The sequence below is a fragment of the Drosophila novamexicana genome, unplaced genomic scaffold (genome assembly GCF_003285875.2).
Source record: "Drosophila novamexicana strain 15010-1031.04,08,12 unplaced genomic scaffold, DnovRS2.1 tig00000462-arrow-pilon, whole genome shotgun sequence".
NCBI classification, from domain to species: domain Eukaryota; kingdom Metazoa; phylum Arthropoda; class Insecta; order Diptera; family Drosophilidae; genus Drosophila; species Drosophila novamexicana.
In genome coordinates, this window is record NW_020824806.1 from 368,464 (window position 1) to 395,000 (window position 26,537).

The 26,537-nt window shown below is 44.4% G+C and overlaps 7 protein-coding genes and 1 long non-coding RNA gene across 13 annotated transcripts in view; 5 read left to right on the forward strand and 3 right to left on the reverse strand.

The window, feature by feature from the left end:
• The window catches only part of LOC115760501 (neogenin), a 46,096-nt gene extending 36,729 nt beyond the window's left edge, over positions 1-9,367 (forward strand). Inside the window, exons 2-10 of one of the 4 annotated variants that reach the window (XM_030701858.1) lie at positions 2,333-3,520; positions 4,586-5,231; positions 5,295-5,577; positions 5,646-5,855; positions 5,914-7,244; positions 7,309-7,556; positions 7,627-7,810; positions 8,902-9,059; positions 9,121-9,367. In XM_030701858.1, the coding sequence (XP_030557718.1) occupies positions 2,333-3,520; positions 4,586-5,231; positions 5,295-5,577; positions 5,646-5,855; positions 5,914-7,244; positions 7,309-7,556; positions 7,627-7,810; positions 8,902-9,059; positions 9,121-9,350 (4,478 nt within the window). In that variant the 3' untranslated portion in view covers positions 9,351-9,367. The remainder of the gene's footprint in view (positions 1-2,332; positions 3,521-4,585; positions 5,232-5,294; positions 5,578-5,645; positions 5,856-5,913; positions 7,245-7,308; positions 7,557-7,626; positions 7,811-8,901; positions 9,060-9,120) is intronic. The other 3 variants (XM_030701859.1, XM_030701860.1, XM_030701861.1) reach the window with 3 other exon arrangements.
• Positions 8,195-8,861, forward strand: LOC115760508. Its single transcript, XM_030701869.1, has one exon. It carries the CDS (start codon positions 8,367-8,369, stop codon positions 8,757-8,759), a length of 393 nt encoding a protein of 130 aa, XP_030557729.1. The 5' UTR covers positions 8,195-8,366; the 3' UTR covers positions 8,760-8,861.
• Positions 9,368-10,314: 947 nt separating the features above from the next.
• LOC115760506 lies at positions 10,315-12,867 on the reverse strand. Its single transcript, XM_030701867.1, has 3 exons — positions 12,518-12,867; positions 10,575-10,742; positions 10,315-10,509 (listed from the first exon to the last, which is right to left on the reverse strand). Exons 1-3 carry the CDS (start codon positions 12,737-12,739, stop codon positions 10,360-10,362), a joined length of 540 nt encoding a protein of 179 aa, XP_030557727.1. The 5' UTR covers positions 12,740-12,867; the 3' UTR covers positions 10,315-10,359.
• Positions 12,868-12,879: 12 nt separating this feature from the next.
• LOC115760510 lies at positions 12,880-15,596 on the reverse strand. Of its 2 annotated transcripts, none has more exons than XR_004017669.1 (4): positions 15,431-15,596; positions 13,576-13,802; positions 13,281-13,522; positions 12,880-13,220 (listed from the first exon to the last, which is right to left on the reverse strand). It is a non-coding gene; the product is annotated as an uncharacterized LOC115760510 (long non-coding RNA). The 2 variants fall into 2 exon arrangements; XR_004017668.1 differs by having other exon boundaries at positions 13,281-13,525.
• Positions 14,386-18,853, forward strand: LOC115760504 (probable cytochrome P450 301a1, mitochondrial). 2 transcript variants are annotated; one of them, XM_030701863.1, is made up of 8 exons: positions 14,386-14,930; positions 16,711-16,861; positions 17,031-17,143; positions 17,213-17,406; positions 17,466-17,667; positions 17,730-17,895; positions 17,954-18,208; positions 18,278-18,853. In XM_030701863.1, the coding sequence occupies exons 1-8, from the start codon at positions 14,593-14,595 to the stop codon at positions 18,590-18,592; spliced, it is 1,734 nt and encodes a 577-aa protein (XP_030557723.1). In that variant the 5' UTR covers positions 14,386-14,592; the 3' UTR covers positions 18,593-18,853. The 2 variants fall into 2 exon arrangements, with proteins under 2 accessions (XP_030557723.1, XP_030557724.1); XM_030701864.1 differs by lacking the exon at positions 14,386-14,930 and adding an exon at positions 15,848-15,974 and having other exon boundaries at positions 18,278-18,654.
• Positions 18,854-18,969: 116 nt separating this feature from the next.
• Positions 18,970-19,859, reverse strand: LOC115760507 (adenylate kinase isoenzyme 6 homolog). Its single transcript, XM_030701868.1, has 3 exons — positions 19,695-19,859; positions 19,484-19,635; positions 18,970-19,427 (listed from the first exon to the last, which is right to left on the reverse strand). The coding sequence occupies exons 1-3, from the start codon at positions 19,729-19,731 to the stop codon at positions 19,098-19,100; spliced, it is 519 nt and encodes a 172-aa protein (XP_030557728.1). The 5' UTR covers positions 19,732-19,859; the 3' UTR covers positions 18,970-19,097.
• Positions 19,860-20,011: 152 nt separating this feature from the next.
• Positions 20,012-21,881, forward strand: LOC115760505 (protein stand still). Its single transcript, XM_030701866.1, has 4 exons — positions 20,012-20,505; positions 20,597-20,869; positions 21,156-21,311; positions 21,372-21,881. The coding sequence occupies exons 1-4, from the start codon at positions 20,275-20,277 to the stop codon at positions 21,822-21,824; spliced, it is 1,113 nt and encodes a 370-aa protein (XP_030557726.1). The 5' UTR covers positions 20,012-20,274; the 3' UTR covers positions 21,825-21,881.
• A 110-nt stretch (positions 21,882-21,991) lies between these two features.
• LOC115760503 (H(+)/Cl(-) exchange transporter 7) lies at positions 21,992-25,220 on the forward strand. The gene is made up of 9 exons (XM_030701862.1): positions 21,992-22,271; positions 22,417-22,545; positions 22,623-22,824; positions 22,880-23,848; positions 23,905-24,074; positions 24,137-24,523; positions 24,589-24,747; positions 24,814-24,897; positions 24,960-25,220. Exons 1-9 carry the CDS (start codon positions 22,056-22,058, stop codon positions 25,080-25,082), a joined length of 2,439 nt encoding a protein of 812 aa, XP_030557722.1. The 5' UTR covers positions 21,992-22,055; the 3' UTR covers positions 25,083-25,220.
• The last annotated feature ends 1,317 nt before the right edge of the window (positions 25,221-26,537 follow it).

The following is a 26,537-nucleotide window of genomic DNA, read 5'->3' on the forward strand; positions in this document are numbered from 1 at the left end:
TTTGTTTTTTAATCAAATTACGCCTTAAATATGCGATAAGAGTTAATCGATCTATAGTTTTACTTATCGATTGCAAAAATATCGATAACACTTGCTTATAGCTGTAATTAAATGGCTTAACTTGCAGAGTATAATGCAAATGTTTAATTACATTGTAAGTGTTATCAATTGTTATCAATTGTAATCCAATCCAGTTTCATTTTCAAAGATTATAAGAATTTGCTATAGAGCAAAAGGCAGCACAATCGATTAAGATAGAAATGAATACCAAATATTCTCGTATTAAATATATTCTGGAGATCAAGAAGTAAAATAAAAGTCAAATTTTCCATATATAATTTCGTGTAATCTAAGATTCAAAGAACTATTCTTAATGTATCATGCCCTTTCAATGAATTTAAATTATACGAGGGTATGAATGAGCAGAGGGTCTGGTGTCTGCGTTAGACTGCGAATAGAATTACATGGGTCGAGTGAAATGGTGACAGCCAATGAGTCGCGGCCCTCACGTAGAACCGCAAAATGCCAGCTCCAGCTCGGAGCTTCTCCGGGCGAACTGAGCAATAACCATAAAAGCCACACGTCGGGACTTTAAATGCATGACTTCCTAGCTGAATATGAGCCAGACACAGATGGAATAGAAATTCAAATTCGTATTGAAAGGAAATCGAAGCGAAGAGAGTTGAAAAAAGCAACAAATGCGACATCTTCTCGGGTTGCCATTAGATGCAGCCAAAAGAAACAGTTAAGTTGTGGGTTCTATTTGTGCTCTGGCGGGGCATAAATTTGGTACCCTAATGAACTCAAGGAGCTGGCAATCGTACCCCCTGCCTCCCCGCACCCCCTACCCCTGCTAGCTGCACGCCTCGTAAACTTGGTAAACTTCAGTGCGGAACCTGAAGCGAGGCAGAAGCAAAACAAAGCCAACAAATTGCCAGCATACTTTGCGCAGGCCAACTCCAATGGCTGAGACTCAAATGCAAGAGCCGTGCTCGAGTTCACGTGCGGTCAACATACCTTGGCTTGCCTTGTCGAAGGGAGTTTCCACGGCGGGTGGCGGCAAATGAACCCATTTGCCAGTGAGTGCACCTGCAGCACCAGCTACTCCTTCACCTTCCCCAGCCAAACCCTGCTTTAAGTATATGAATGTGCGTTGTGCTACTCTCATTTGGAGCACAGCTGGATAAATTTTGCAAATTATGAAAGCTGCCGCATTGCCCTGAATCTCCGACTCCTTGATGCCTAATTAATGCTACTTAAATATAGCATCTGGATGTCGTCGCTGTCGGAGCTGACAGCAGAACAACCAAAAATGGCTAGAAAAAAGGCTAAATAAGCAATTCAAATGAACTGCTAAAGTAGCTCTAAAGTGTTTAACAGATGAAAATGAAGGCTGTCTTCATAAAAGGGTATTTTAAAAGAACAAAATAGAGCGTATTCAAAAACTTTTCCCAAAAAAAATCCCCCAATTAATGTTTGATCTGTTGATAATACAATAGACTATTAAAATGCTTCCAGCTAACTATGGAACTAATACGAACTACTTCGAAAGTAATACGAAAACTAGCTCAGAAAAAATCAAAAAGTACAATTTATAAAGCTTTAAATGAAAAGTGTATTAAAAAGGCGTGAAAACATCTTCAAAAAAGTATTATGTGTGATTCACAGCTAGACTTAAAATAAAATATAGAAAACTAAAATGTAGAATGAAGCTCTTTGATATAAAGTTAAATACTGCACTACACTTTACATATAGAAAACCCAAGCCTACTCAAACTTTTACAAATCAAAGTTCTAGCCCCCTCAATTAGTTTTAAGAGGTTACTTAACTCTATTTGATAGTATTTTTTAGACGTAATGGGAAGACTAAGCCTTTGAACTCATAACGCAGAGTTAAAAATTGCCCTAACACTTTGTAGACAACTTCAGACCGGAGCCTTAGCCCGGCTCCGGAACCAAAAGTGTCAGCACTGAGGCGGGCATTAAGTCCGCCTCGGCTTCAGCTTAGTCCAGGGTTCTTTGATTCCTGCGTTTGTTGCCATTAAAGTATGTTAGATATTCATTGGCAGCAGCCTCTCAGAGCTAAAGAGACTGGGGCCAAAGTGGAAATGCAAATATTTGTCTGGCCCAAGGGCGAGCCTAAAGTGCGGGGGCGGGCGAGCGGAGGTTGCCGGAGCTTTTGTAGCTTCAATTATTCAGGCTGACAGATTGCAGCTGCCTTCCGCCGTCAAGTGGGCGCGCGTGCTCCGACCGGGTCACGTGGGGGTGACTTGTGCTTGTCAATATACCAACAAAAACAACAACTTATTTACTATTCTCTTTCGCTTTGCAGCACTCACATTTACACTGGAGCCGCAGGACTCCGTCGTGCCCGAGGGCCATTCCGTGCTGCTGCAGTGCGCCGGCAAGGCCGCTGGCAAGGGCAAGGCCACGCCCACGCCGACAAGCATACGCTGGCGCGGACCCGACGGCCAGGATCTGGGCGTTGTGGGCGACACGTTTCGCACACAGCTCAAGAACGGCTCGCTGTACATAAGCTCCGTGGAGGAGAATCGCGGCCTGACCGGCGCCTACCAGTGCATGCTCAGCGCCGAGGGCATCGGCAGCGTGCTCAGCCGACCGGCTCTGGTGGCCATTGCCCGCCAGCCGGAACTGAACCAGGACTTCATCGAGACGTATCTGCTGCCCGGGCAGACGGCCTACTTCCGCTGCATGGTGGGCGAGCACGTCTGGCAGCCGGGCGTAAGGCATACCGTGCAATGGTACAAGGACGACATGCCGCTGCCGCTGGACAAGCTGCGCATGGTGGTGCTGCCGAATGGCGCACTGGAAATCGATGAGGTAAACGCCAACGATCGCGGTGCCTATCAGTGCAACGTGACCTCGGGCAGCGTCCATCGTCTGAGCAGCAAGACGAATCTGAACATCAAGAAGCCAGTGGATGCTGGCGCCGAGCAGGCTGTGGCGCCCTCGTTCCTGGTTGGACCCTCGCCGAAGACGGTCAGCGAGGGCGACACCGTCACCCTGGACTGTGTGGCCAATGGTGTGCCCAAGCCGCAGATCAAGTGGTTGCGCAATGGCGAGGAACTCGATCTCAATCATCTCGATTCGCGATTCTCGATCACAGGCACCGGCTCCTTGCAGATCTCCGGCGCCGAGGACATCGATTCGGGCAACTATCAGTGCCGGGCCAGCAACAGCGTCGACTCGCTCGATGCCCAGGCGACCGTGCAGGTCCAGGTGCCACCCAAGTTCATCCAGGCGCCGCGCGACAAGACCGCCTCCGAGAAGGAGGTGCTCAATCTGGAGTGCGCCATACACGGCAAGCCCAAGCCGAGCATACGCTGGCTGAAGAACGGCGAGGTCATCACGCCCAACGAGTACCTCCAGTTCGTCAACGGGCACAATCTGCGCATCCGTGGACTCCTCTACTCCGACGCGGGCATGTTCCAGTGCGTCGGCACCAATCCCGCTGGCAGCGTTCAGGCCTCGGCGCGTCTGCGTGTCGTGCCCCCCGGAGGTAGGTCCTCGTACATATATATCCCATCTGTATAGAAGTAGTTGTAGACCTAGCTTGGATGTCCAGTATTTCGTGCTCCGGCTTACGCAATTGGCGCCTGTTTCAGGCCTCGAAACTGTACATATTATAAAACACACTCACGAAATTAACGCCACGCCCGAACCTCAAATTCCCTCAGCAATTGTAAAATAATTTCCTGTACTTATTGTGTATATATACTAAAAAATATCGGTGTGTATGTATGTGTTTCGTATTGTTTATAAATATTAGTTTGCTTTCGTTGAGCTTAATTCGCTTTCTGCCCGACAAATGTTGAACGAGTTAAATGGAAGATGTTTATGGAATACAAATGTAAAAATAATCTATCCATAATAACTGGATGGTGTCTAGGTTGTATATACTTACTGCTTAAACTTATGATAGAAATCACGTGAAGTCCTATATAGTCCTATTGTAGTTCCATTTGCTGTCGAATCAAACAACCCTCTGTATATTGCTTGAATTTGTTGGGAAACAAAATTCCTTAGAGCTTAGATTTATCTACTGTTAAAATAAAACTTCGTTTGTTGGGTGGGAAATAAACAACAAATGGAATACGTATTTTCAGGGAAGTAAAGAATTAATAGGGCAGTACTCAAACAATAGTATACCAAGTAATCCAGTTCTTTAGTTCAACAATAAACAAGATTTCGGGTTTGAGTCCCAGGCTAAGTCTGTCTACAAAAAGTAGTTGGTATAACATATATGCTATATATACTCTTGATCTGAATAGGAAGTAAGTTAGACTTTACTACGGGAATACCTAATAGGATAAGTCTTATCAGACTAAGAGATACATATTACTCTGTAATAGATAAGACGTATTCTTTTTCAAATGCAAATCCAACCGGGTGACTTTCAACCTCTCGTGAATCAGGCTCAGAGCGAATTAAGTTGTTTTTCTTTTATGTTATGATTAATTAATTTATTAACTTATTGTTTATTCACTTGTCATTTTTTTTCTTTCCCTGTCCAACTCATTATTTCCATCCGAACCCAAAAACCAATCCCAATCCCCATCCAAAGCCAAAATGAAACAACGCAAAACCCAAGGTCAAACCACCAAATCCTTGCACAGTTTAGACAATTACAACTACAACAACAACAAACGACGACGACCTTACAACTCGGGTGAGCTGCGCACCAAATCCGGTGGCAGCAGCTACTTGGACATGGACAACGATGACTACGACAACTATGCGGAAGAGAAGTCCGCGGAGACGGCGGCGCGGCGCCAATTGCGAAAATTCGCGCGACCCGGCGAACAGCCGCTCAACGATCGCAACTTTGAGGCGGGCGAGATCAGTGTGCTGCGCCGCCAGAATGGAGGCGAAGACATTGACGACGACGAAGACGACGATGACGTTGACGTTGACTATGACGGAATACTGGTCTACAAGAACAAGGCGCAACCTCTACAACAACAACAACAGCAACAAATGCCCCCCACATCCAATTTTGCCTCTACAGATCTAAGTGCCGGCGAGGACATCGCCAGCGATGTGAAGCCTTTGAGCAGCGGTCTACTGGCCCGCCTGCCCGGTCCGCCACGCAGCCTGGTGGCGCAGATTGTGAAGTCGCGCTTCGTTACGCTCAGCTGGCAGGAGCCGCTGCAGAATGCCAACGAGGTCGTCTCCTACACCGTCTACTACCGCGTCAGCAACAGCGAGCGGTAAGTCAGTCACACATAACCCCAAGCCAGGATTAGTTACTCATCCCCAATCTCCCTCCACAGCGAGCAAAAGATTGTGACCCAGTCGCATGAGGATCAGCAGGTCAGCATACAATCGCTGCTGCCGGGTCGCACCTATCAGTTTCGTGTGGTTGCCAACACCAATTTTGGCATGGGCGAATCCTCGCAGCCGCTGGAGGCGAGCACACAGCCGGAGGTGAACATTGCCGGACCGCCGCGAAACGTGGATGCCTATGCGCGCAACCACAAGGAGATCTTTGTGCATTGGCAGCCGCCGACGGTGACAAATGGCGAGATACTCAAGTATCGTGTCTACTACTCCGAGGTGAGTACCCCTCTCTCCCCCCTCTCCTTGTTGTATATCTATAAATAATCAATCCTAATCCCGCACAGAACGACAGCGGCGCGGACATGTACAATGACAGCATGTCGTTGGAGCTGGTGCTCACCGATCTGCGTCCCTATACGGACTATGTGATCAGCGTGGTGCCGTTCAATCGCAACGGCATGGGCGACTCCTCTGCCGAGCTGAAAGTGAAGACCTTCTCCTCAACGCCCTCGGAGCCGCCAAATAATGTCACTCTCGAGGTGACCAGCTCAAGCGTGAGTATCAACATTCACTAAGCCCAAACCAAAGCAATTATTAATCTCATTTTTCCAGTCCATAACTGTGCATTGGGAGCCGCCAGCTGAGGAGGATTGCAATGGTCAGATAACCGGCTATAAGATACGCTATCGCAAGTTCAAAGATGCGCCCCAGGCGAAGAGCACGCCCGCCAACATACGCTACTTCGAGCTAAACGGCCTGGACCGCAATGCCGAATACCAGGTGAAGATTGCGGCGATGACCGTGAACGGCTCGGGCCCATTCACCGAATGGTATCGCGCGAACACGCTGGAGAACGATCTGGATGAGACGCAGGTGCCGGGCAAGCCCATCTGGATCAACATACAGCCTGGCGCTGACAATATTGGACTGCACTGGGGTCCACCGCAGCAGCCGGAGATCAAGATACGCAGCTATGTGCTGGGCTGGGGACGCGGGATACCCGACGAGAACACCATCGAGCTGAAGGAAACGGAGCGCTACCATGTGCTCAAGAACCTCGAGTCGAACATGGAGTACGTGGTATCGCTGCGCGCACGTAATGTGAAGGGCGACGGCCCTCCCATCTATGACAACATCAAGACACGGGACGAGGAGCCGCTGGATGTGCCCGTGCCGCTGGAGGTGCCCGTCGGGCTGCGCGCCATAACCATGTCGAGTTCCTCGATTGTTGTCTATTGGATTGACACGATGCTCAACAAGAACCAGCACGTAACTGACAATCGCCACTACACGATCAGCTACAGCATCACGGGCTCCAATCGCTATCGCTACCACAACACCAGCGACCTGAACTGCATGATCAACGATCTGCGTCCGAGCACGCAGTACGAGTTCGCCGTCAAGGTGGTCAAGGGGCGACGGGAGTCCGCGTGGTCCATGTCGGTGCTGAACAGCACCTTTCAGAATGTGCCGGTGACGCCGCCGCGCGAGCTGACCGTGCGCCTGGACGAGCAGAATCCGCATAATGTGATCGTTCAGTGGCTACCGCCCAAGCACACCGTTGGCCAAATAACCGGCTATAATATCTACTATACGACAGACACCACGAAACGGGATCGGGACTGGGCCATTGAGGCGTTCGCCGGCGAGGAGACCATGCTGATGCTGCCCAACCTGAAGCCCTACACCACCTACTACTTCAAGGTGCAGGCACGGACCACCAAGGGCGGCAACAATGCGCCCTTCTCCGCGCTGACGGCGTTCACCACCAGCGCGGCGGTCATCATGCAGGAGGCGGACACCATTGCCAAGGGCATCGATAATCAAAATCTGTTGTACATCATCATTGGCAGCACGGTCCTGGTACTGTTTCTGCTGCTGCTTGGTCTGCTGCTCTTCTGCCGGCGCAAGCCGCAATCCTCGCCCGAACACACCAAGAAGAGGTGAGCACCAATCAGACTTCCAGCTGTTCCTTATGTTTATTCATGAATTTCACTCACCTCACAGCTATCAGAAGAACAATGTGGGCGTGCCGAAGCCACCGGATCTGTGGATCCATCACGACCAGATGGAGCTGAAGAACATTGACAAGAGCCTGCACAGTGCCACGCCTGTTTGCAGCGACAACGCCTCCAGCAGCGGCGCCCTTACTCTGCCGCGCTCGGTGGTCCACAGCGAATACGAGGTGGACACCCCGGTGCCGGGTCATGTCACCAACTCGCTGGACAAACGCGCCTATGTGGCCGGCTACATGAGTGAGTCAAGTCGAGTCGAGTCCAGTCTTGGCACACAAAGCTAATTCTCTGCGTTATTCTTTCCAACCAGCAGCCACCTCGATGAACTCGACCATGGAGCGACCGCAATATCCGCGTACCCAATACAATCATCAGAATCGCTCGCACATGACCATGGACACGGGCCTCTCGCAACAGAGCCTTACACAGCCGCAGAACAATTCGCTGGCCCAGACGCCGGAGCATCCCTACGGTGGCTACGACGCCAACTTCTGGTGAGTGCGCGAACGAATGTGGGGATCTGCCCAAGAGTCTGCGCAGGATTTCTGAATTCGTTAAGCAATCTTTTATCTGTAAAGGCGGCTTTGTAGCCCTGTCTTCCGTTCGGCTAATCCTTACGTGGAAGATCTCAGTTCCAACCTAGAGTAACCAGTTCTATTTAAGATAGTCCCAAGCTTCCTCTAGAAAGCTTTAGTTAATCTCTGCAAGAGGAAAAAGTCGACCAACCACAATCCCAATCTCAATGATTTGTGCGCTTAAAAACGCTTTATGCTCTATCCAAAATCTACTTTCGATTCGACCCACAATTCCATATTCCATTTCCTCTGGTCTGCTTCGAGATCTCTCGTAGATTCTTTCCTTATCTGTGGAGCTGCAGTAGGCGGGAGATTTTCAGTCTCATATTTCGATACGTTTTACCAAAATTTAATCCGGAATTGTTTAATATTTTGTGCCTTTGGCCACAGAAACTCCAACTCCCAAGCGAAATTCGAATTTTCCACAGCAAAAAAACCAATAAAAAAAAAAAAGAAAACATATATATGAAGAAAAATGTGCAATCGAACGCGTTGGGGACGCATCGATCCCAGTGTTCAGGTCGATTTGGTGCAGGGTCCCGCTGATCGTGTGCTCCAGCTGGACCATAGAACGCTTCCGGGTTATGTGGAACAGCAGCTGCTGTTGATGGCGTCACCATCGCCGTTTCTCAATTTCCTGAACAAGTTTCGGCTGGACGAGATACTGATCAATCATCAGCTGAAAGGCGTCTACACGATGCGCACCTCGGCGACGGTCACCGAAGTGGCCACGCACGCCTGGCGCATCATGAGCATGGCCGATCGTCAGCCGTACATACGGCTGGCCCGCAAGGCGCAGCAGATACAGCAGGCGCGCGTGCTCCATTTTCTGGGCAACAATTGCCGCCGGCCCGCGAAGCCGTCCTAGTTCAAGTTTCAAGTCTTTAATGTCGTTCCATTTTGTTTGCTTGACTTGTCAGTTTCCAAATGAAAAATACAACAACTAATTGATTGATCCCTCATTCCTAATCTTCTTCTTCTTTGATTTATTCGCGATTCTTAACGAGCAGCAATGCTGGCTACACGGGCGGCACGGCGAGCAATCCTGGCGCTCCGGGCAATGGCTGCGTCTCCACCATTGAGAGCGCCAAGCGTGGACATCCGCTCAAGAGTTTCAGCGTGCCGGGCCCGCCGCCCACTGGCGCTGCCACGCCCATGAACAAGCACAGTAAGTAACCAAACTGCAGCAGCAAGCAAAAGTGAGTGCATCTAATCTCTATCCATTGCAGCTCCTGCTGTCACAATACGTCCACAAAATCAATCACCCTACAAGAAGCCCTCCTTTTCGGCAGCCACGCCCAATCGCTTGCAGGGCGGCGGCTCCGTGGCGCACTCCACCGATGAGATACAAAGACTGGCGCCCAGCACATCCACCGAGGAGCTGAACCAAGAAATGGCCAATCTGGAGGGCCTCATGAAGGATCTAAGCGCCATCACAGCCAACGAGTTCGAGTGTTAACACCGAAGCGGGCCAAAAGTATTTTTTAGCCGGGTCTAACAACAACAAATATCGGAATGTTTATTGTTTTTATGTCTTTAGTTGATGTTTAGTTTGCATTTCGCATTTTGATTTCATAATTTAGTTTCTAGTTAAGCTTTAAGTGACACGAGCGATTAGAACTGTAAATACAAACGACGCCATATACATATAATTATATATACGTATATTCATATATATATATATATATATATATATATATATGTTAGCCTAGTTAATTTTAAAGCGATTTGTGTGAAGGAACTCTCTGTCTCACAGCCAGTGGCATATTTATTCACATATTCACATACTATATAACCTAAACATAAAAATATATACATACAATGAACGCGTAGTTTAAGCCATCATCCAAGCATCTAAGCCAAGTCTCATCTCGTATATCTTACAACACATTATTCTAATAACTAAAACAAAACAAAACAAAACTAAAAATACCACAAAACATTCGACTTGTGTAGCTTACGAAACTCTGAATCGTGCCATTTCATTTTCTTGTAATTTTCCTTTTAATTTGTTACGCCTAACTTAAGTCCCGTATATAATATGACGAAAGATTCTAGACTGTAATCGAATTAGTAAAGCCAGCAAAGCATTTACACATTTAACTAAACTATACGAGTATGCATACATACTATATATGTAATGATATCTATAAGAATTCCGACTCTTTTGTATCGCGTTTTGATGAGTTCAAAATTCGATGCCTAAAAGTGTTTGTTTTCTTTTTTTTCTTCTATTTATTGTAAGGCAGTTGAACAAAAATTTTCGGAAATTTTTATCATATTGCTAAGCACAATAATCTCAAATTGAATTCAAATCTTAAAAAAACTAAATGCACAGAATAATATATTTTCAAAAATTTGTGTATGCATTTTATTTGATACCAGTTTTTGTAAAAAGCAAAACTAAAATATGGAACGCATTGTATAAAATTGTCAAACACCATATTTATTCGTTTAATTCAATCGTTCTATTCATCTCGCAAGATGAATACTTCCACCATTAGTCTCCATGTTTTGTCCGTAGCAAATCGCAATTGTATCTTATAATCGCCTTGGGGCAGTGGCAGCGTTTGCAGGAATGAATCAGTGAACACCAAATTATCCACAATGACGTCGTGCTAAAAATAATAGAAAATTAAAGATAACTTTCCTATATCCCAGCATGTCCTTTGACACAACTCACATTGTAGGGGCAAGTGTGATTTATATTCGCTCTCGTCTGAATGGCTTTAAGCACAAGTGACTCGAATGCGATCTTGTTCGGGTGTGACAGCAAATGGCAGAAATCACAGCTGGCATTATGCAGAAACGGTTGGTAGGTATTATAGCGACGCCATATGCTCCAGTTGATCTGTATAAAAAAAGAAAAAACATGCTTAAAAAGAGCTATTCTAAAATAAATGTGTCATTTTTTAAAAGAAAATAACATGCGTTTTTGCTTGGCCGTTACAGAAATTATTTAAAACCTCATTTAAATTTAACGGGCAATTTTGCCCCTCAGCGTATGCAATGAAATTTTTAAGTCGCAGACTTTTGTCTACCTGCTGCTGATTTCTGTTCGCCTGGTACTTCAGCTGGAATTTTGTTCAAATCGAGTGGCCAACAGTCAAAAAAACAAACTCCTAAACTGTAAGGACGATTTTGATGTCCTTTGGCCAGTTGATAGCCCTGGTCAATACAAATTGTTTGGCACAGGACTCGCCAGGATCCGCAAGGATACGGCTGAGCTATAGGCTATTTTATGAACATGGCTCCTTGAAGGATTTTCGTCCTTTTCATTGCATATTCTGAACAGGCAGGACAAGCAATGTCTGTTGGCCAAAGGACATCAGGATAGTCCTTGAAATGGCCAAGTTATAGCCGATTTTGTTTTTAATGAAATTTTAGAAAAATAGCAATAACTCAGCCATATCCTTGCAGAATTTCAAAGGTACTGGTTCGTTAGGCTCGTTAAGACCAACCGCATCGATCTGCATCAAAATATTATGGGGTCATCTAAGAATCCTGGACTTGTGCAATTTCCGTAGCGAATTGCAAGGAAAATGGCCCAAAACACAAAATCCTCGATATCTCTAAAACTACTAGGACGATTTTGATGTCCTTTGGCCAGTTGGTAGCCCTGGTCAGTACAATTTGTTTGACACATAACTTGGCAGGATACGCAAGGATACAGCCGAGTTATGAGCCGTTTTTTATAGACAAATTTGTCCTTTTTTCTCAGCTGTTTGAAGGACTTTCGTCCTTTGGGTGGTAAATTCTTAATCTGGGACACAAGGACATTCTACTGGCCAAAGGACATCCCGATAGTCCTTGAAATGGCGAAGTTAGACCCGATTTTTGGCGTTTTGGGCCATTTTTGTGACTTACCCCCTAGGAAAAAATCAGGTGAAATTTTTTGACGAATCCTGGGAATCCTTGAATGCCATTCGATAGTAATGCTTCCCACGTTTTCAAAAAGGTATATCTTTCCGATATCCTTAAGGATTTGGCCAGGATATGGCCATAAATAGAATGTCCTTTTTAGAAAAGTAGCCATATCTTGGAAACTACAAGGACGATTTCGATGTCCTTTGGCCAGTTTGTAGTCCTGGTCAATACAAATTTCTTGGCACAGGACTCACCAGGATCCGCAAGGATACGGCCGAGCTATAAGCTATTTAAGGTGCAAAATAAATATGCTTTTATCTTAGCTCCCTGAAGGACTTTCGTCCTGATCATTGCATATTTTGATGTGCCTAGATAAGGAGTATCTGTGGGCCAAAGGACATCAGGATAGTATTTAAAATAGGTGACTTATGGCCGATTTTGTGATTTATAAAATTTAAGAAAAATAGCTAAAACTCGGCCATATACTTGTAGATTTTCAAAGGACCTGGTTCGTTAGGCTCGTAAGGACCAACTGCATCGATCTACATCACAATATTATGGGGTCATCTAAGAATCCAGGACTTGTGCATTTTCAGTTAGGTAGAAAAGGAAATATCTCGGAATATATCTAACTACACCGATTTTTTTTAATGTCCTTTGGCCAGTTGATAGGCCTGAAAGGGATGCTTTTGGATAAGAATCAGTCTGTGTGATAAACATTTTTATTTGCGTACAAAAAGTAAGCAAGGTAACACTCACGTGTACATTATATATCGGAAGTTTTAGCAGATTTATGTTTATATCGACGGCGACCACGCCTCTGCCGAGTACATTGAGCTTGCACTTCTTGAATGTCGAGAAACTTGGATCATAGGACTCGCACTTCAGATTTGTGAATCGGGATTTCGATTTTCGGCCTATGACCGGTGCCAGCACCAGAAACGCCGCCACTATTAACAAACGCACAGTTGCCGGCTTCATAGCTCGCTCACTAATGATATCCTCGCATATTATAATGCATATTTAAATAGAATACATGTGGGAAGGGGCTATTAATAATACTTAAATAGAATACATGTGGTATGGCATTTAATAAGTTAAGGTTCGTTGATTTCGAAAATTGCATCAAAACAATTATAAATGACATGAATTCAATAAATTTGTTAAATTTGTTCTGCGTTAAAGTAACATCAGTATCGCGATTCTTATAGGCTTTTGTACATTGGTTCCGGCTGAGCGGCTGCCGCAACTAGACTTAATTAAATCTGATTTCCTTATAATATAGCTAGATATCTTTAGTACACACATATAACTACAGATTATTTGTTTGGCATATGTTATTTTTTTTACAATCTTTTCCTTCCGAATTGCCTTAAGCCTAGACATGAATCCATACAAAATACTGGGATTTTTCTCGTTTTCGTTCGAATTGCAAAACCTGTATTTCATATAGCTGCTGATGCTGCAAAAAAGGGAAAATTTTAATTAATTAATTATAATAAATAAATTGATTGTTTCGAACCTTTTTAAGCATATGAATGTGGGAAGTTCCGCTAAGTGCCATCTGCTTAAGCATAGAAATGCATGATTCCATACAAAATACTGGGATTTTTTTGTTCCGTTCTCAGCTTTCAGCCTTGTCAAAGTTTTCCAGCATTTGTGTACGTCCTTTTCCTCGTAGTATAATTATTTAAGTCAACAAATTAATTGCTGATAGACTTTCAGGGAGAATAGCAAAACCTTCATATCATATAGCTGCTGTTGCTGCTGCAAAAAAAACTGTTAATTATATAAAAAATAAATTGATGATTGCGAACCTTTTTAAATGAATGTGGGAAATTCCGCTGAGTGAAGAGCTATTTCCTTAAGCCTAGACAGCTTCCATAAAAATAATGGAATTTTAATAGAGTTTCTCTTTAGCCATGTCAAAGTTCTTTTTTATCGCAGTATAATTAATTATGATTCTGGTGTAAGTCAACAAATTAATTGCTGTTAGACTTTCAAGGGAGAACAGCAAAGCCTCCATCTCACACAGCTGCTGCTGCTGCAAAAAAAAGCTGTTAATTATCTAATAAATAAATTGATTATTGCGAACATTTTTAAGCCAAATAAAAGTTCACATGTGTAAGATTTACGCTTAAAAACTGGTGAAGGTGACATATTTAGTGTGATATTTAGTATAATTTCCCAAGACAAGGAAGCGCTGCCTCAAAGTCTTTATAGCTGTTTAGCCTTGATAATGTTTACAAATAATATAGACTATTTATTCTAGAGTCTGATGTCAGTCAAGGCCGCATTAGTTAGTTCCAATTAGAATTTGGGAATAACCAATAGCATGTGCCAATATTGTGACTGGCAACAGCATGTATATAAACATAAATGTTTATACGGCAGCTGTCGAAATGTTGCTGAAACATATACGGGGCGATAATGTTGCCGACGCTTGAGCGCGTCAACAGCAACACTCATTAGAAAGCAGCTGACGCGACCCGCCCCCTTGCCCGCCCGTTACCCGCCCCGTTGTCGAGAGCGCAGAGAAGACGGATGCCCAAGCCCATTGAGCTTAGCTTTTAACCAGTTTACATCGGGCAGCCGTCGAGTGCGCAGCGAAAAAAAAAACGGCAGTTGGCATTTGTGTATGTGTGTGTGCGTGTGTGTCTCAGACGCAAAGTAATTCTTGTTATTCTCGCCCAGCCCATGTGCAGCTTTTAATAGTTTCGTGTGTGCGTCGCAGACAAAGAAGGCGTTAAGCAACTCGAAATCAACGACAAACGAGTGAAATCTGATTTGAATTTGAATTTGGATTTGTCAAAGCTTTTAATAGCACGTACGCCATGAATCAACTGCCGAAATGCGCTTGGCGTGTTAAAGGCACAGGCTTCCGACGCACTGTATCCAAGATCGCTGGCGCTCAGGCGCAGCTGTTGCAGAGCGAGCAGCGACAGCGTCGCCTGGATGGGCAGCAGCAGCGCGACAACTCGGCAGCGGCAGCGACGGAAGCAGCAACAGCAGCAGCGGCAGCGGCAGGAGCTGCAGCTGTTTGTCCACACTTGGGCCTGGAGCAGGAGCCAGCGGTGCCACGCATACATGGCACGGCCGAGTGGCAAAATGCATTGGCCTACAACGAGATACCAGGACCAAAGCCCATGCCCATACTTGGCAATACTTGGCGGTGTGTATGCAGTTGAAAAAGGAAGACAAACGAGGAAAGAAAGAAAAGGGGGGGAAAAAAAAACAAGCAAATGACTTAGGCGACAAACTTGATTTCACTTTTCATGCCCTGCAATGCGATTAATGCAATGCATTTTAATAAGAGACAAAGAGAGAGCAAATAAGAGCGAAGAGAGAGTTTGCAGTTATGTTTTCTTTTACTTCGCTTGCTTCTCTTGACCCAATTACCGTTGAATGGAATGTGTAGCGTGTGTATGTGTGCGCTTGTGTGTGTGTGTGTGTGTGTGTGCGACCACTTGATGATCATCTCATTCGAGTGTTGATTTTTGCTTGTAAAAGCATTCATCATTTCACTGACCATGACCAAACGGGTTTCCCCTCCCCTCGCCTCCCCTCGCCCACCAACATTAATGCTGCACCCAAATTATGCCACACACAAATCGCTTTGCGAATTCTTGTCGATTTTTTTTTTTTTCTTTTTTTCAATTTACAGCTACTTACCAATCGCTGTTGGTGGTATAACAGGGCATCGCATCTGGTTAGCTTCCCCTTTGGTTTGGGCACTTGCCCAGTCATCCGCCGTCGGCTTCTTCTTGATTAGCGTTCAATTAGCGCCAGTTTCAAGGTCGCCAAAATGTGTGAACTTTTCGATGCAGCCTGAAAATGATAAGCAAACAATAGTTACCTGAGTGCTATTTATTTATACATAAGTGCGATTGCTCATTGTGTGCGTGTGTGTGTGTGCGAGCGTGTACATTGGCAAAAAAACTGCAATTGTCTTTTGAAGAAGCGTTAAGTAATCGATAATTGCATTTTACACTTGACATTCAAATCGATAATTTATCTAGAACTCATCGATAACCTAAAACTGTTAAACTATTTTGACAGTTTTTCTATTAAGCTGACATTTAATTTCTGCTCAAATTCAGTCCAACAATAATATTGAAAACTTGATTGTCTGTCTTTAAATGTGGTTTAAACTTCGTAAAGTACTATTACCGCCTTCTGAATACGCTTTCCCACAATTTATTTAACTACTGCAAGTGTAAGCTTAAGCTTTTAGAAGATTTTAACCTCCAGTTTGACTGTCTGCCTAATCTAAACTTAACCAAACCTAACTCCATATACTAGTATTTTGCTGGCTCGAGGTCGTGTTAGTAATTTTTAATTTAAATATTAATCAACAAACAACACAGTTGATGCCCTGTTCGCTTTGTTTGTCTCGTTACCTGAAGCGTGCAATTCCCAACCAGTCAAAGCTGCGGGCTGTGACATGCGGACAGATCGTTGGAATCCTACTTGTGATAAATCCGCAAGGTCCTTGAAATAGCGACACGGACAACCTGCATATTTGTTCAACTGAAATACATTTTGTACAGAGTATATTTCATGAAATAATTATGATCTTTAACGAAGCTAACTATTTTGTCGATACGACAGCAGAGTGTCTAGCAGTTCCCTTTGCATTCCACTGTCATATATAATTATAAGATAAGATCAACTAATTTATGGTAGCATTTACTCCACGAAAAACCTAGCACGTTCTTTACATAATTCTCTTCTTTTTTTACAAATGCACCCAATATATCATCAAGCTAGACATCTTAATGACATCGTTTTTACGGTCATGCAAATAAATCTGGACAATTATTCCTCTTAAATATACAATTATTTAAGATATGCGCGTAGTCGCAAGGTTCCCCAATTGCTCTGCAAATAGCCAAATGAAAATTGGGCAATGTCAGTTTGTCATTTAAATGAGTTTCCATTCACCTTGACAGCCTCATGCCAATCATTGGCCAATATACCATATCGGATGTGGCCAAAATCTCATCGCTGCTGCACGACAGATACGGCCGTATTGTGCGCTTCTCTGGCCTTATAGGTAGGCCCGATCTGCTGTTCATCTACGATGCTGACGAAATTGAAAAGGTAAGGAGACAAGTCAAACAGCGGAACATCGCGTTAACTCCACTTGGAGTCACGCTCGACTGGCCAGCGCCGAGGCAACAAAGCAGCATAAGTCGCAAATTGCGGCAAACACATTTTCAATGTCTTAACAAGTACAGCGAAATATTGTATAAAGAGTATCTGATTGCAGTGCTATCGCAGCGAGGGACCCACCCCCTTCCGGCCATCGATGCCCAGTCTGGTCAAGTACAAGAGCGTGGTGCGCAAGGATTTCTTTGGCGAACTTGGCGGCGTTGTCGGCGTGTAAATCTATATATATATATATATATATAACTATATGCATAATTAATCCATGGACTCACATTGTTGCAGGCATGGCGAGCCGTGGCGTCAGTTCCGTTCGCGCGTCCAGAAGCCGGTGCTGCAGTTGTCCACCATAAGACGCTATCTGCAGCCGCTGGAGCTGATTACTGAGGATTTTCTGGCACGCTGTGAGCAGCTGCTGGATGCCAACGAGGAGCTGCCCGCCGATTTCGATAATGAAATACACAAATGGTCCTTGGAATGTGAGTAGCATATATAGTACAAGCATTTTGGCCGATCCCAAAGATTGCTCCAACTGCAGGCATTGGTCGCGTGGCGTTGGACACACGTTTGGGCTGCCTGGAGCACAATCTGACGCCCGACTCGGAGCCGCAGCAGATCATCGATGCAGCCAAGTACGCACTGCGCAATGTGGCCACGCTGGAGCTGAAGGCGCCCTACTGGCGCTACTTTCCCACGCCCCTCTGGACGCGTTATGTGAAGAACATGAACTTCTTCGTGGGGTAAGTCGATTAGCAGGGCAAGCTCAAAAACTATTTTTGAATCACAATCAACCATCTTGCAGCGTGTGCATGAAGTACATACAAAGCGCAACGGAGCGCTTGAAGACACAGGATGCCAGTCATCGTGCCGGCGAGCCATCGCTGCTGGAGAAGGTGATCATGTCGGAGAAGGATGACAAAATAGCCACCATTATGGCATTGGATTTGATACTCGTTGGCATAGACACGGTAAGTGCCAGTCCACATCCTGTCTGGCCTGCAAACTGAGCCGTGTTCCCTGCTACAGATCTCGATGGCCGTGTGCTCCATACTCTATCAACTGGCCACGCGTCCCGTGGAACAGCAGAAGGTGCACGAAGAACTGAAGCGTCTGCTGCCTGATGCCAACACACCGCTCACGATTCCATTGCTGGACCAAATGCATCACTTGAAGGCATTCATCAAGGAGGTCTTCCGCATGTACAGCACCGTCATCGGCAATGGACGCACGCTGCAGGAGGACAGTGTTATATGCGGCTACCAGGTGCCCAAGGGAGTGCAGGTCCGTAAATACTCTTATTATATGTTCCATACTATTTTTGTTTTAAACTATTTGGAATTCTTTTTTCAGGCCGTCTTTCCCACTATTGTTACCGGCAACATGGAGGAATATGTCACGGATGCCGCTACATTCCGGCCAGAGCGCTGGTTGAAGGCACATCAGGGCGGCACGCCCGGCAAACTGCATCCGTTTGCCTCACTGCCCTACGGCTACGGTGCACGCATGTGCCTGGGACGGCGCTTTGCCGATCTGGAAATGCAAATACTGCTGGCCAAGCTGCTGCGCAACTATAGACTGGAGTACAATCATGCGCCACTGGACTACGCGGTTACCTTCATGTATGCGCCGGATGGTCCGCTGCGTTTCAAAATGACGCGCATTTAGTTGTAGTTATTAGCTCTAAGTGTTTATACATTAGGCATATTATACCTTTTAAATATATATATTAAATACCCTGGCATACTTATAGCCGTGTCTACATATACTTTACAATGGATTTACACAAAAACTCAATATTAGGCTGATTGTTCCTATAACAGCTATAAGCCCTATAGGCTTAGATACATTCTTATTGTCTGAGTTTTGAAAAAACCAAACTTTGTATAAGATAAAGTTTGTATATAAGATATAGAGAACAGATATTAGATTCGTAAGAATATCTGAAGATACAGAGAAACAAATACTCAGTTTTAACTGACAGTTGCTAAAAGCTCTTAGATAGATGTACAATAGAACGATCTTTAAGAAAACTGAGACTAGTTTAGATAGCAATATTGACTCGCTGGTGGAAGAATATTTCTACTCTATAGATTCTGAGTTGTCTCCCTGTTAAAGTTATGCCACCCTCAGCAACCAGTTAAATAGTTTGTTGATATTTGTAGTCTGGGTTTTACTTGCGTTTCCACATGCTGTACCAATTTTTAACTGTTTTTAGGCTATTTTGGGCATCCGCCTTGGTTTCGCCGCTCAACTCGTAAATGATGTCCTCCTTATACGATTCGCGTGCTTCCTCCAATATTGTGCCGAATATTTCGCATTGTATATTGGATGTTAGCTTCTTCTCGTTATAGTTGCGCTCCTTGAGTCTGTCGTAGAGCGTCTCGTTGGGACATTTAACAACGAAGACGGCCTGGAACCAGCGCTCCGGAAAGAAATCACAGCCATGGTATTCGACAATGTTGCCGCCGTTGGCCATCAGCGGCTCCAGATAGTCCATGAGCTATAGCAAGGTCTAACAATGACAGCCACACACATAACGCAGTATATACGACATACCTTATCCTCATCGAGTATGGGGCAATCGTATTCCTTGTCATATTCCTCAATGAAATTGTTTTCCTTTGCAATTTTCGAGCAGTCCAGCCAGCTGAATTTCAATTGTGTGGCCAAACGCTCGCACAAATACGATTTGCCGGCGCCAGGTGTGCCTGAGATAATGTAACTCCTTTTTATGTAGCTTAAATATATTAATTTAAGTAATGCATACCGGTAATTAATATATTTGGTTTGCTTATTTCCGTCATATCCAGCTTGTTTAGGTCAAAAACAAAAACCAACGTGAGTTAACCAGGGCTACAGCACACCGATAGGCAAATATATCGATAACATTTCAATTCGTGCTCAGTTAATGAACAGCTAAGCGCCAGAACTTGGGCATTTGAACAACTTACTAACTTATTTAGTCGTCAGTTTATCCTTATTCAGTTGATTTTAAAGTCAGTTGTTAACAAATACAAGCTCTAATTAAACTACCAATAATTATTATTAGTAAAACAATTGAAGCTTTTAATTTTAATCAACTACTAATGCAAGTCGTGACATTCCCTGTCAAAGCTACATATTTGTATAATGCGCTTTGCTCTAATTCTGACATTATTCTGAGTTCCTCTTTAGCAGCAATTTGTACTCACAGATGCATGTGCGTATGTATCTAATTTCGGAGATTTTTCATTTCCCTTTTAGCACTCACCTACAGAACTCGGATAGAAAAAGTTCAATTTAATTCGATAGTTCGCGGGCGACGGATCGCTTTTTTTGCCAGATTAAATGCTAAATTTATACATGCAATGCCGAAAGCGGAGCAACCTGACCTAGACGAGGACCAAGAATCAGATCTAGGTGAAGTGAAGGCCGATCCAGAACGTCGCCAGCACGTACCCTACATATTGAACGGTGAGCTCTATCGCATCGAAAGCCAGATTGGCGACAATGTGACCGTCAAGTGCTGTTATTGTCCGCCGGATCGAATTTATCGGGGCAGCGTGCGGTCCACAGGAAATTTTCATATGCACATCAAGGTAGGCCGTTGTTGCACGTGAGATACACGAATTAGCTAATTATCTAGCAAAGCAAAAAAGAAACAACATTTTAATTGCAAATCCCTGGCAGCGGCGACATGCATCTTTGCTGGGCAAACTGCATGAAATGAAAGTTGCAGCGTTGGTGGAACGACGGGATCGCATTATGAAAAACAGACGCATTGCCAAATGTCGCAAGAAATCCACGTCGTCGGTCACAATTTCAGCTTTAGCTGCAGTTGCCGCCGCTTCGTCCATGGAAGTGCCAAAGAGCACAGAGACGCACGAGCTAAAAATCAAAACGGTATTTCAAAGGCACAAACAAGAACATCACGAACAGGAAGAAGCAGCGGCCATACGAACAGTAAGAAACCGAAAAAAAAAGTGTTGTCTTTGTCCATTTGTGTAAGTGGCGTGAAGCGAGAGCGAGATCACTATGTTAAGGCATGCTATGCACCGTTATAAGTTCACACATTATACAGGCCAATGCATAAGTGTGCGAAAAAAAATTGCCAACGAATGTGTGTATGTATTTACATTTGTATGTATCTACTGCAACAGACACTTGAATGGACATTGAAATGCTTATGTATGTGTTTGTATGTATGTATTCGGTGTATTTAGGCATTCTTCCCGTCTCTCTTATCTAGTCAATTTCTATAAGCGACACTTCGATGGATAATAATAGCCTAAGCTCGGACAAAGTATCCGTTACGGCCTCAAAGCAGGACAGCAATAACAACGACAGTAACAACAATAATAATGCTGCTACTTTTAGTAATAATCATCGACAGGATGAGCACAATGTAAGTGAATTGGAGATGTGTATTTAAATTTGAACTCTATTCAACCATGATCAATTGTAGCTTACGAATCTGAGCCCAGGCATGGTTAGCGCATTCGAGTCCAATTCGGCTGTAGGCGTCAATGGTAATGCAATTGATTTGCCCGCCATGGTCAGCATACCGCGTATGCTGCCCTTCAATCTGATCAAGCCGGAGCAACAGCAGCAAATGCTTGTCGAGCAGCCGGAGGCCATAGATCTTAGTAGAACCTCGTCGATGCAAAGCGATGACATGGAACAGAGCGTATTCACCCAGTCTGTGCAGAATATACAAGTCGGCATAACGCGCACACAGGAACTGGCTGCATTTGTTAATGGGCCGCCGCGTGAGATTCTAATGCGCATTGACAACACATTAGCCGATATTAAGGATGAGCTGCAGGCGCGCAATCAAATCGAGCGCAAACGCCTTCTATTCGACATGGCTAAATTTAAGTTTTTGCATCCGAATTTCAACTTTGAATTCACACAATAAAACCGGCACCTGCTTCCACTTACTAAAATAATGTACCTTTTGGTATTTTCTGAAAGAGCAATAAATACTATAATCGAGTATAAGTAAAAAGTTATCGATAGGCACGCGCATTCGGCGATTCTGCTGCATTTTGATTGTAATCGATGTTACTTGTCCGTGGACAACTAGTTGCGACTTGTTTCTTTTTATTATGTCTTTTGTTGTGTGTAAAGTTATTTAATTGTTTTTAATATGGATGACGAAAAGCAACTTGTACATCCTGAGGACGATCTATCCAGCGATGAAGATGAAATTAAAACTCTCGACGCACCGAAGAGTTTACCTTACGCGACTGCCAAAGAGCAACCCTCCACTAGCCGAAGCCAGGTATTTTTTGGATCGGGGATTACCCAAACAAATAATAATGACGTGCCGCCCTTATTGAGCCTAGAACCTGAGCCCGCCTATGTGAGTATATGTTGCCAACATACTTTCGTAACTACGCTGCGGCGTGCATGAATCATACAACAGCTGCAAATTATCGCAACTAAAATGCGTTCACACACACACACACACATGAAGTGCGCACTAACTATGTAGATTTCAATTATAGGAGGGCAGCAGCGGCAACAATGCGGGCACCGCAAGCATCACAGCGAATTCCGAGCCCATATTCCATGTACGCTCGCGCACAGCAGCCGCTTTGGCGGGAACTGCACAGCAAACCCAAACCCAATATGAGGTATTTACACACACACACACATACATACATATATACACATATATATACGTCTGATAATAATCTAATCTTCTTGCAAGAGTCTGGACTATGATGTGTGCGAGAATGCGCTTTTTCAGGCCGAGCAGCGCAAACGTCTGAGGGATCGCTTCTCGCTGCGCATCCATGTGATACGCTGGATCATATTCATACTCATAGGCATTGTAACTGCCCTGATAGCCTGCACCATCGACATAGTCATCGAGGAGCTCTCGGAGCTGAAGTACAAATTTCTCAAATCATGTATATAAAGCTGCTAATGGTCGTCACAAATGCATTAATACACTCTCGCCCACAGCTGTGGACCACAATGTGCCTGTTAACGAGAGCACGGGCGATCTGGCGCTGCCCTTTTTCTGGTGGCTGCTCTTCAGCATTGTGCCGGTGGCGATTGGTGCTGGCATGGTCACCTACATAGAGCCCATTACCGCGGGCAGCGGCATACCCCAGGTGAAGAGCTATCTGAACGGCGTCAAGGTGCCGCGCATTGTGCGCATCAAGACGCTGGCCGTGAAGGCCGTCGGCGTGATCACGTCCGTGGTGGGCGGCTTGGCTGGCGGCAAGGAGGGACCGATGATACATGCTGGCGCCGTTGTCGCCGCGGGCATATCGCAGGGCAAGAGCACAACGTTTGTCAAGGACTTTCGCATCTTTAAGGCCTTTCGCGATGATCACGAGAAACGCGACTTTGTCTTGGGCGGTGCAGCGGCTGGTGTCTCGGCTGCATTCGGTGCGCCCATTGGCGGCATGCTCTTCTCACTGGAGGAGGCCGCAAGCTTCTGGAATCAGAATCTCATTTGGCGCACCCTAATTGCGTCCATCATCAGTTCGTTTACGCTTAATATTGTGCTGTCTGCCTATCACGGCCTGCACGATTTCACATTTACGGGTCTCTTCAACTTGGGCAAATTCGATCAGCCGCTGACCTTTGAATACTTTGAGCTGCCGCTCTTCATGCTGCTGGGCGTGACGGGCGGTCTGCTAGGCGCCGCTTGGAACTCCCTAAACACGCGGATCAACAAGTTTCGCAAGCGGTATGTGCCCTGGAAGGTGGGCAAGGTGTGCGAGGCCGTACTGGTTGCCATAATGGGCGTCACATTAGCCTGCACCATGATCTATTTCATCGATGATTGTCGTCCTCTGGGCAACGATCCGACCATACATCCCGTGCAGCTCTTCTGCGAGGACAACGAATACAATGCGGTGGCAGCGCTCTGGTTCCAAACGCCCGAGGCCACGGTGCGTGCGCTCTTTCACGATCCTCCAGGTGAGTTCCTTCTGGAGTTGATATCTTTCCAGATTCATGACTATTCTATTTTGCAGGCTCTCATAAGATCCTTACGCTAGCTGTGTTCACGCTCGTCTACTACTTTTTGTCCTGCGCCACCTTTGGCCTCAACGTCTCGCTGGGCGTCTTTATACCCACCGCGCTGGTGGGCGCTGCCTGGGGTCGCCTCGTGGCAATGCTAATCTTCTATTTGTTTCCCAATGCGGTAGGTGTTATGCCTGCCATTTTCTATATCTCATCTACCACTTTGCCTCTGTCCATCCATAGCTCTTTCTGCACCCTGGCAAATACGCACTCATTGGCGCCGCGGCCAATCTGGGCGGAGTGCTGCGCATGACCATCAGCCTGTCGGTCATTCTGATGGAGACGACTGGCATCGAGACGTCCTTTTTCTTTCCGCTGATCATAGCGCTGATCACCGCCAAATGGGTGGGCGACTACTTCAACGACGGCATCTATGACACTGTCATCGAGGTCAACAATGTGCCCATGCTCTCCTGGGAGCCACTGCCACAATATAAAGGTCTAACCGCCAACGAAATACTGAGCAAGCCCGTGGTCAGCATCAAGCTGGTGGATAGCGCCCATTATATCTATGAGGTGCTGCAGAAATGCAATCACAATGGATTTCCCGTGGTCGATGACGTGGTGGACGTAAGTAACCATTTACTCAAATCCTTGAATCTTTTCTTTAATCAATTGTTTTGGGTTCTCTGCAGAATCGTCGCTCCGAGGGACGCGTTTGCGGCATCATTTTGCGCTCCCAGCTAATTGTCATATTGCTCAAATCGCTGTACGTGGAAAACAAACGTTTTTGGATACCGGAGACATCGATACAAACATTCCGGGATGTCTATCCGCGATATCCGTCCATTAATGTACGCAAAATTGTTATGTTTTCTGTTTCTGTTTCGGATCTAATCTATTTGTAACTCTTTCTTTAGAGCGTGCGTCCATTGGACAAAAAAATTAATTATACCGTAGATCTATCCATGTTCATGAATCCCTCGCCAGTGCGCGTCAATACGGTTAGAAATTGTCTTCTATATAGCATATTCTCTATTTAATCGGATCTTTCTTCATTTTACAGCATGATTCAGTGCCCAAGATCTTCAATATCTTTCGAGCCCTGGGTCTGCGTCACATGTTGGTCATCAACAATGAAAATCGCATTGCTGGCATTATAACGCGCCGCGATTTTATATACAAGTGATATTTATACAATATATACAATACTTCGGATTGTCACGACATAATCCCAGGATTATTATATTTATTGTTTCAATAAGTGATTCAGTGAATCAGTTTTTTAATTTGTCAAGAATTTATGTATGTTCGTGTGTGTTTTAAATATATAAACTATTTTAATATTTGTAACACTCTATTAATATATGTTTTTATTACAGAAATTATAATAAACGCACAGTCCAAGGCGTAAGAATTAACAAATATGTGCGTAAAATGTGTGTTTGTATGTATGCATGTGTGTATATACACACATACTTATGTATGTGGGTGTATGTGTACGTATGTATGAGCAGAGATGTACGTGTTTTTGCAACAAACGTAAAGAAAGTTTAATTTCGGCTTCACTGCAATTTGAATCTAACGTCTATTTTCTACAGCTGTCCTCCTCGATTCTCATGAATTCAAGTAAGTCCTGCCGGTTTTCATGCCTGGCAAGTGTTATTTCAGGTGTGTGTTTGTGTGCGTCTTGTGAAAGTGAGTCTTCCTATGCTTGTGCGTGTGTGTATGCGTGTATGTATGTATTCATGCATGTATGTATGTACGCATGTATGTATGTGTATATGCATGTATGTATGTATGTATATATGTATATATTTATACATGCATGCATGTAGGCAAGTATGTATTAATGCATGTGTGTATGCATTTGCATGCATGCATACATGCATGAATGCATGTATTTAAATATTTATCATGATGTATGCATGTAGGCAAGTATGTATTAATGCATGTATGCATGTGTGTATGCATTTGCATGAATATGTATGTAGTTACTTACATATTTATGCATGCCTAAATATGTTAATGCATGTATACAAAAATACGTAAATACAGGTATGATTTTATATTAACAATGTTTGTATGATCCCATTTACATATTTATGCATGTATACATATGTGTGTGTACATTTACATATTTATGTGCATGTGCATTTACATATTTGTGAATTCATGAGTGCCCTTATGCTGCTACATACATCTATATGTATACATACATACATGTGTGTGTGCACTTACATATTTGTGCACTTACATATTTGTGCCTGCAGGTTGATTTGCATTTGGATATATGTATATGCGTGCACGTTTATATATATGTATGAATGCATAACGATATGTAAATACAAACATACGTAAATGCAAGCATACATACATACATACACGTACATATGCTTTAATGTTGGCTAGCAGATATGTAAGTACGCATTTCAATATGTATGCACGCATGCATATACATATATACATTTGTATGTATGTATTGTATTCCATTGAGCGAGGTATAATAATGTATGTATGTATGTTCGCTTACCCCAAGCAGACCAAGTTCTATTCCAGCTGCACTGCAATAAAATTGTATGATTTGAGTTTTTGCAGTAATTTGTGATTTTGTGAATTCAATAAAACTTACATTCCTTATAAT